We start from the raw sequence: 9,576 nt of genomic DNA on the forward strand, positions 1-9,576 counted from the left end.
TTAGTGGGAAAAGTGGTAAGTAGACTGTTCCTGGTGCCCTCTGTGTACACAAAGAATGGATTCTGGGAAATTGTGGCCCTTGCTAGGATGGAGAATGAGCCAATCCATCTCCCATGACACTTTCTAGGACCAGCTTTGTTTCAAGCGCGCCCCCCTGCCCCCCCAAAAAAATTGTTCTGGGAACTTCTAAAACTTCCTTAGAGTTCTTTTAGCTTGGGAGAGGACATATGCAAAGGAGTTAAGCAAAAGAAAATGTTAAAAAGTTTAAGCAGGGATAAGTCACAATGTAAAGGAGCCTTTCTGGCAGTAATGACACCCCACCCCCGGCTGCCCAACATGCCTCTCACTAAGGATCTTCATCCCTCTCCAGAAGAAGAGAAGAGGAAAGGGAGAAGTGCCTGGTGCAGAGCCCCGATTCCTGCTTCATGGCATGGGTGTGAGATGCCCAGGGCGCTGTAAGACCACCACGTTTTCAGCCACGCGCACACGGTAGTTTGTGTGTGGGCTGCTCCACGACTCGGCCTACGGGAGGGAAAGCAAGGCTTACGGAAGGGTGCTCCTTCAGAAGGCAGCCGGAAGAAAAGCACCCCGAACCAAGATGAATGGGAAACATCCCAATAAAGACATTTTGGATTAAAAAAAAAAAGGTATTTATTGTACATGAGAATGATTTCTTAGTGAACAATTTCAATTCTGATAAAAATAGCATTAAGTTTGAGGTTGGGAAATGGGGAAAGGATGGGGCTCAGATTGAGGGACGCTGCACATTCATTAGGAGGTAAGGTATCTACAGTCTCCTACCCCTCAGGGCCTGGCCTTTTGTGGTATCAGCCTCTGGGAAGAACTCCTGTGGACACTACCTCCACCCGGGCTGTCACTAGGTAGGGAACAGAGGAGCAGCCAGTGACCCTAACTCCTCCCCTTGGACCTGTGGAAAAAACCTGACGATGACTGGCCACATTCGGAAATGTTGCCGGCTATAGCCCTACCTTATTGGTCAGTCACAAACGCCGCTGTCTAAAGACATCATTAGCAGCTTTCCCCATGTCCCTGGCCCTACCGTCAGTGATGCTGGATTTGGGCCTCCTCCTGGAAGGAGCTCAGGTTTGCCCATACCAATCAATGCTGCTCACTGGCTTCAGATAAAACTTTCACCTAATAAATAGTCATTGTGTTAGCACTGGAGCCTGGACAAGCTCTGTGGGGCCTGGGAATCATTAGATGAAATATTCCTCCTTCTCCCTGCCCTTGGCTGCGTCACTCTCCATCTGAAGGATGGTGCTGGGCTCTCCTTCTGCAGGTTCGTAGGTGACGTAGCTGCCTTTGTTCTTGTACAGGTAAAAGAAGATCAAGATCACGACTGAGAGCAGGGTGAGGAAGACCACGGTGATAACAACTTGTAAAGGAGAGGGAAGATGTAGAGATGTTTTAGGATCCAGTATATCTCAGTCATCACGGGGTCCCCTGAACTAGACGACTCCCTCACTTTTCACAAGGATCCTCCTGGTCTAGTGAACTGGTGGCCACTTCCAAATCTATATTCCCCACCAAGCCCAGTCCCCATGGGACATGATCTCTGGGGACTTAAGCTAAGGACACAAGGCTTTTGACTTCTGATAAAATGGAACTCTCTCTCAACCAGTTCCTGATGATTACGATAGAAACAGGAAGGAGGCAAACAGGAAATAGCTTATCCAACAGGAAGGGTTGTTTGAATCCATAGCCTCCTGCAGGGGGTTCTCTGCTCCCTCCTATCCTCTTCCTCACCCACTTGGCAAACCACACATCCTCCTCCCTACCCACACACTGGAGTGCAGTGCCCATACCCACCTATATCTACTTGTGGCCACCTCCCAACCTATCATTTACTGGCAGTGCCTCTGCCAGAAGCCTCAGAGCGTCTCTCAGAGCTTTGTGTGTGCGAGATAACCTATGTGCCGAAATGAGCCCCTCTGTGGGTCTGGCCTCGGATTTGCAGTGCTTTCCCGCACAGGGAAGTCCTAGTCCATCACCATGGGTTCCTGGCTGTCTGGAACGAGATGGCCCCTGAGCTCAGAGGGTTCCTTGGGTTTGGCTTAGAGCCTTTGTTACCTGCAATGAGCGCTGTGCTGGCTTCAGCTTCCGGGGACAGGGCCTCAGTGACCTGCCGAATTGTGGTGGTCAGTCCTGGAACATTTAGAAAAGTGGAGAAGGAAATGGGGTGAGTTGTTTTGTTCTAAAGCATATGTTTGTCCTTCAAGTTTCACCACCCCACCTTCTTCCCTATTCAAAAAGGTATCACTCAACTTCTATAGTAAATCCACATAGAAAACCTGGGGAACAGAGGAGCAAATAAACCACCAGCCAAAGACAGAGAACATTTTCACGGATTTCTTTCTGCCTGACATAGGAGTTAAGGGAATGGGCTCTAGAGTCTGACTGACAAGGTTCAAATCTGTCCTTCACTGGCTGTGGAACCTTGAGAAAATTACCTCCCCCCCCGTGCATCAGCTTCCTCATCTGAAAAATGGAGATAACAGTGTCTGCTTTATAGGGTTGTTGTGACACGTAGTAACTCAATAAAGCTAAGCTGTAATTAATTAGGAATGCATATTTTTGCATGAATGAAATCAAATGCTGAGTGTATATACATAATAGATATATTATATGGTACATGCATTTCTTCAATGTTCTTACAAACTCTTTGTAAACACTACCTAAAAGTTTTTAATACATTTTTTTAATCCTCACCTGAGAGTATGTTTAATTGACTTTAGAGAGGGAGGAAGGCAGAGAGAGAGAGAATTATTGCTGTGAGAGAGAAACATCGATTGGTTGTCTCCTGTACGTGTCCCAACGGGAGATGGAACCTGCAACCTTTTGCTATATGGGACAATGCTCCAACCTAGCCACACCAGCTAGGGTATGTAAACATTATTTTTAAATCATGAGATGAGGTTCCTTATTAAAAACCCTTCCTACACTGCTAGAGTAGGCCCTGTAATTTGAAAGGTCCTGAAACAAGGCCTCTTCTGTCCTAAAATATACGCCACACTCCCTCCCGCTCTTAGGCTATCGATCCCTCAGAGCTTGAACGACCCACCCCTAAAGTTGTTATCCTGAGTGGGAACACGACAGAACCACTGGCCTCCAGAAGTCCCTTTTAAATGTTTTCGTGGGAAGTCAGGAAGCCCTCAGTTCCCCCCTAGTTAGCATTTTAGTATAAACATTTGAAAAGGTACCAATTAAGTTAAGGTTACTATAGGACAGAAGTAGCCTGAGGAAAACAGGCTGCTGATCCTGTTTTCAGGAAGCATCCGCAGGAAGCATCTCAATATTCCTTCAATAGATGATGACAGCATCACTCATTTACTGCCTACTGTTTGCCAGGTACTGTGCTAGGCACGCTGGGGATATAACAGTGAGCAAAACATTCACGGCCTACCCTCACTGAACTTACCCTCCACCTACCACCGTTCACAGTAATGAACTTCCGATAAACGCAGCAAAGGAAATATCCGGGCACTTGGCATGTGACAGAGGGGCCTGGTCTAGTCTTCCAGCAGGGACAGCCTCCCCTGGAAGTAAGATTTACATAGGGAGCCGAAGCAGGGGTAGGAGTTTACTACGGGGTAAAAGGAGTGGGAAGTGGGACACATTCTGAGACAAGAGGATTCAAAGGCCAGCGTGGCTGGAGCACAGGGCATAGCCCAATTCTTGTCCAGTGCCTGACACCCTCAGGTTTCCAGCCAGGGCAAGTGAAACTAAGTGGCCGGTGGTGGTCTGGTGAGCCTGGGAACAGTGCTAAGAGGGGCAATGGTGTTGAGGGGTATTTTAACACAAGCCAAGGGGAGGCCTATGAATCGTCCTGGCTCTGCAGCAGAGAAGGCCGAGGTAGGCTGTTGAGAGCACCTCCCCTCCCAAGGCCAGGCCACACTCTTCTTTAGGAATGGGGATACGCTCAGCTACTTTGTGGCCTCGGTTTCCTGACTGGTAAAATGGGAGTGTGGTAGGAAGCTTCTAAGATGACTCCCAATGATTCTGGCCTCCTGGTAGTCACACCCTTGTGAAAGCCCCTCGACCTGTGTGTGGGCCCGACCCAGAGACTTGCTTCTAACAAACAGAATACCACAAAAGTGATGAGATGTCATTTGTGAGATCCATTAAAAAAAAAAAAGCCCTGAAGTTTATCAACCCGATCATTGCTTCATACTGCTGCCCCTAGCCAAGCGCACGTTCCCTCCCCAAACCTCCCAGGGCTGGACTCCATCTTCTCACCGCTGATCCAGAGTTCTGTACAGTTGCTTCTAGTTTGGCCTTCTTAAACATTTGGGAACTTAAGATAAACAAAGCACTGAGAAGAATAATGTAGGTACATAAGTTTAAAATAAAGGTAAGCAATATTCAGTTCAATCAATCAACAATTTACTTTGCACCTACTATGTGCTTGAGGCACTGTCATAGATGCTAGGAAGCAGCAATGATGAGGGCAATGAGAAGGAACATGGAGCTGAGTTTTAGTGAGCGTTCAGGGTACAGATATGTATGAGTCCCTGAAAGAGAATCTGGGAGGAAAGATGATTCCTAGTTGGGAAATTCTGCAAATGATTTCAATTATAACAGCTTTGTGCTAGGTGCTTTATGGACATAATTATTAATCCTTAGAACACCAATCACTTCAAAGTAGTGTTTTCATTTGCTAATGTAGACCCTGAGGCCCCGGGAGAGTTAAGTGACACGCTTCATTTTATAAATGAAGAAATAGTGGGTGGAGCCAAGATCTGAATCGGGATGACCCACGGCAAGGCCCAAGCAAAGTATTACTGCTAAACCTTCCTACCACTGTCCTTTTCTTTTTTCCAATTGGGAAAGAGTGGAAGAGTTAATGAACGATAACTATGAGGCAGCACAGCAAGCTTTCTAAAAAGTTCAATGGTTTAGAAGACACGGGTAAAGGCAGAAGAAAACCGGACAACTACCATCAAATACAGACTGTCGTGCTTCAAAGGGTGCGCCTTCTACGGGAACTCACTCACAGTGATCGGCACATAGAGAACGACATCAGTGTAATGTGGAAATCACGTTAGTTCATAAGTAACTGTTCCAGCTTCCGCATCTGATGTTCTACGTCTAAAAAGACCATTTCAGCAATATCAAGACCTTAAGAAACATAAAATTCAATAGATATGTCTTCGCTGGGTGCAGTAATCAGTTGGTTTCTACTTTTAAGCCATCTGGTGAAGCAGTAAGTACAAATGAAGGACTTACAATTAAATGTGCCTGTATGTGGAAACCAAGGGTTAATGAAGAAGGCAGGCCCTGCATCAGATTTTCAGTTCTGATGAACAATTTCACTCTGTTGGAGGTGAGGGGTCTCTGGAGTCTGTTTCTAAACGGAGGAAGCACACTCGCCAGGGTACAGGGAGCAAAGGACTGGCAGGGATTCGAGGTGGAAATGCTGGTGGAGATTTCACTGTCAATATTTTAATTGAGATTGTTGTCGTATTTTTAGGGTTTTTGTTACAGAGTTTCCTAAGTGTTGAGTGGTCGGTCCTAATCCTGTTTTTCCTGTAAGCCCATTTTTAGTAGTGTAATTTCAGAATGTGGGTCTTTAAAAAAAATGCACATCAAGTTTTATAGCAGAAATGCCTATATTAGAGACTTAGAGGAATTGTGTCAGAAAACTCTATATAGCTCAAGTTGGCAAACAAATTCAAAAAGTGTTATATTTGGAGCAAGAACAGGGAAAGGGCCAAGGGTGCTGTTTGGGCCTCAAGATGTCAGTTTGGAGGCAACAGAGAAAGCAAGATTCATCCAGCCTTTTTTTTTTTTTTTTTTTTTTTTTTGCCTCTGTTTCCTATCAAAGAGAATGATTTTTACACAACAGCAGCAGCAGGAACTTGGTGAGGTGGGGAAGTGAGCTAAGAGAAGAGATGCAACCCAGAAAGCACCAGACTAATCTAAAAGGGATCCAAATAAATGACAGTCACAGGCACTGAAAGAACATGTAAGGGGCCACTATGGGTGATGTAGGAGCGTCTGAGAAAGAGGGGCCAGCAGCCTGACAAGCCACAGAAAAGAAGGTGGATTCTGTAAACAGCTGGTGATTTCAACAGTTCCCCAGCAAAATTCTAGAACAAGTTATCAGGGCCTGCTCTGGGGGCCTGGGTCTTGAAACAGCACACATTAGGAGCTAGTGTGGGACCACGATGAGCAAGCGGCTCAGACAAGCCGCACGGCCTTCTTAGAGTGAGAGTCCAGGTCCATAGAGAAATTAAAAGTTAATTCAGTAAGTATTTATTGACTGTGTACTCTGCCAGTCTCTGTTCTAGGCTCTGGCCATAGGCCAGTAAACACAACAAACAATAGCTCATGTCTTCACAGTTCCTTAAAAATTTAAACATAGTTACCATGTGACTCAGCAATTCCACTTCTGGTTATAAACCCGAAAGAAATGAAAGCATGAACTCAAAGAGATATTCACACACCCGTGTTCATAGCAGCACTATTCATATAGCTTAAAAGCGAAATAACTCAAATGTCCATGAACCGATAAACAAATTGCCATATACATATACAATGGAATACTATTCAGTCTTCAAAAGGAAGGAAATTCTGACATATAATACAAAATGGATGAACCTGGAGGACATGCTAACTGCAATAAGCCCATCACAAAAGGATAAGTATCGTATGACTCCACTTATATGAGGTATGCGGAATAGTCAAATTCACAGAGACAGAAGGTAGAATAGTGATTATCAAGAGGTGGGAGGAGTGGAGAATGGAGAATTATTGCTTAATACGTAGAGTTTCAGTTTGGGATGAAAATTTTGGGAGATGGATGGTGGCGATGTTGTGTAACAATGTGAATGAATGACTTAATGCCACAGAGCTGTAGACTTAAACATTTTCAATTTTAGCCCTGGCCAGGTGGCTCAGTTAATTGGAGTGTTGTCCCACACACCAAAAAGTTGCAGGTTTGATCCCTGTCGGGTCATGTAAGGGGAGGCAACTAATCGATGTTTTTCTCTCACATCAATGCTTCTCTCTCTCCCATCTTCTCTCTCTAAAATCAATAAAAACACATCCTCAAACAATAAAAAAATTAAAAATTGCAAATTTTATGTATAATTTTACCACAATAAAGATTTTTTAAAAAAAATAAAATTTACATTCTGGGGGGGAAGGACAATAAACAAAATAAATAAGAGAAAAAATAGATTGCATTAGCTGTTGGTTAGTGCTATGTAGAAAAAACAAGCAGGAAGGGGGACAGGGAGTTCGGATGTGGAGGGGGTGGTCAGGGAATGTCTCCCTGATGAGGTGACTTGAGTAAGGACCTCGAGGTGAGGAGGCAGCCATGCAGAGACCTGGGAGAGGAACATGCAGGCAGAGTTCAGGTTAGGGCTACTCGTAATACTGAAATGCACGTGGGCTGCGGCATACTCAGCATGTTAGAGGTGCAGCACAGCGGTCACCTGGAGGGCGCAAGGAGGTGAGCAGGAGAGCAGTCGAGAGGGCTGTATGAGTGAGGGAGATGGGATCCTTTAGAGCAGTGGTTCTCAACCTTCTGGCCCTTTAAATACAGTTCCTCACGTTGTGACCCAACCATAAAATTGTTTTTGTTGCTACTTCATAACTGTAATGTTGCTACTGTTATGAATCGTAATGTAAATATCTGATATGCAGGATGGTCTTAGGCGACCCCTGTGAAAGGGTCGTTCGACCGCCAAAGGGGTCGTGACCCACAGGTTGAGAACCGCTGGTCTAGAGGTTTTTGAGGAGAAACTGGCCGGATTTCTATTTTACAACAGTGCTTCTCAAACTCTGCTGTGCACGAGAGCCTCCCAGGGACCAGGTGAAAAGGCAGGTGCTGATTCAGGGCCTGAAATCCCGAACACCATCCCTTTGGAAAACGGAGCCCGCTATGTCGTGAGGAAGCTGGATCCAGCCCACTGGAGGGTGAGAGGCCACACTGAGTGAACTGAGGCACCCGAACCCACTGCTCGGTGTGAGGGAGGTCGTCCTGCACCTTCTGGCCCAGTGGACCATGCAGGGGACTGCGGCTGCATCAGTGTGAGCACAGGTGAAAGCAGCAAAGGAGTGCTTGGCCAACTCACAGAATTCTAAGAAATAATAAATTGCTACTGTCTTAAGCCACCAAGTGTTGAGGTGGTTTGTTATGAGCAATAGGTAACTGAACAGATATTGATTTTAAAGGATCCTGTGAGAAGGTGGGGATAGAAGTAGAAAGGTTCGACCTGGCACCAGGGCACAGCTGCATCCACCCAAAGGGGGTGCCTTTTCCTAGTTTGCACGAAAACACTGACTGGGTCTAGCAGCAGCTCACGGAGAAAGTGGTGGGATTCTGGATGTATTCTGAGGTTAAGACTGACAGCATGTGGGGTGAAGTCAAGGATGACATCAAGGTTTGGGCCTGAGTGACTGGAGGGAGGGAAGGCATGACACTACCCCAGATGGGAAGCCTGTAGGAGGAACTGATTTGGAAGGGTAAATCCAGATTTGGGGAGACTGCTTATCAGATATCCAAGTGCAGATGTCAAGGCTGGAATTTTGGGAAGAGGTGTGCCCTGGAGATTTAAAAGTCAGCATATTTAAGATCATGAGAGTGGGTGCGCACCCAGGGAGCAGGTACAGGTAAAGGGGATCAAGGACCCCTGGGTTTTGCCAAGCATAAAGTCATGAATGACTTTGACAGAAGAAGCTTTGGCAGCCCTAGCTGGGTAGCTCAGTTGGTTAGAGTGTCGTCCCAATATGCCATAGCTGTGGGTTCAATCCCTGATCAGGGCACACACATATAAGAATCAAGCGATGAATGCATAAGTAAGTGAAAGAACAAACTGATGTTTCTCTCTCTCTCTCTTTCTCTTCCTCTTTCTCTCTCTTCCTCTCTCCCTCAAATCAATCAATAACTAAAAAATTTTTAAAGAGAAGCTTTGGTGAAGTGCTGAGTATAAACCCCTGGTTTACAGAAAGTTAAAAAAAATGGAATGTTGCCCTGGCTGATTTGGCTCAGTGGATAGGCTCCCGGGTTTGATTCAGGTCAAGGGCACTGTACCTCAGTTACAGGTTCCTCCCGGACCCCGGCCCTGGTCAGGGATCGTGCAGGAGGCAACCAATCGATGTGTTTCTCTCACACTGATGTTTCTCTCTGTCTTTCCCTCTCTCTAAAATTCACTGGGAAAATATCCTCAGGTGAGAATTAAAAAGGAAAAAAAAAAAGGAAAATAAATGGAATGACAGGAATCAAAGGCATAATATAAACTTTTTTTTTTTCCTGTACAGGTGAGCAGAGAAATGGGCTATAGCTAGAGTGAGGAGGGAATTCAAGCTTTTTGTTTGCTTTTGCCTTTTTTAAGGATGAGAGAGATGACAGTATGTATATGTACGTACAGGAATGAGGCAGGTGTGAGGGAACAACTGATGATGCATGAGAGAGGAGAGTGGCTGGAACCATGGCCTTGAAGGGTTTGGGATCTAGTATATAAATAGAGGGGTTGGCTACAGACAGCGCGGGGACCACTCATCATTAATATGTACACAGGAACAGAGGCAGGTAACAGGCAGATGGGG

At 45.6% G+C, this 9,576-nt stretch overlaps 1 protein-coding gene across 1 annotated transcript in view; it reads right to left on the bottom strand.

The window, feature by feature from the left end:
• Positions 1–633: 633 nt before the first annotated feature.
• Positions 634–9,576, bottom strand: part of SMAGP (small cell adhesion glycoprotein) — a 16,570-nt gene continuing 7,627 nt past the window's right edge. The window contains exons 2-3 of the mRNA XM_023759702.1: positions 2,092–2,166; positions 634–1,396 (exon numbers count right to left, since the gene is read on the bottom strand). Of these exons, the coding sequence (XP_023615470.1) occupies positions 1,218–1,396; positions 2,092–2,166 (254 nt within the window). The 3' untranslated portion in view covers positions 634–1,217. The remainder of the gene's footprint in view (positions 1,397–2,091; positions 2,167–9,576) is intronic.

Source organism: Myotis lucifugus, unplaced genomic scaffold (genome assembly GCF_000147115.1).
Source record: "Myotis lucifugus unplaced genomic scaffold, Myoluc2.0 scaffold_160, whole genome shotgun sequence".
Classification (NCBI taxonomy): Eukaryota; Metazoa; Chordata; class Mammalia; order Chiroptera; family Vespertilionidae; genus Myotis; species Myotis lucifugus.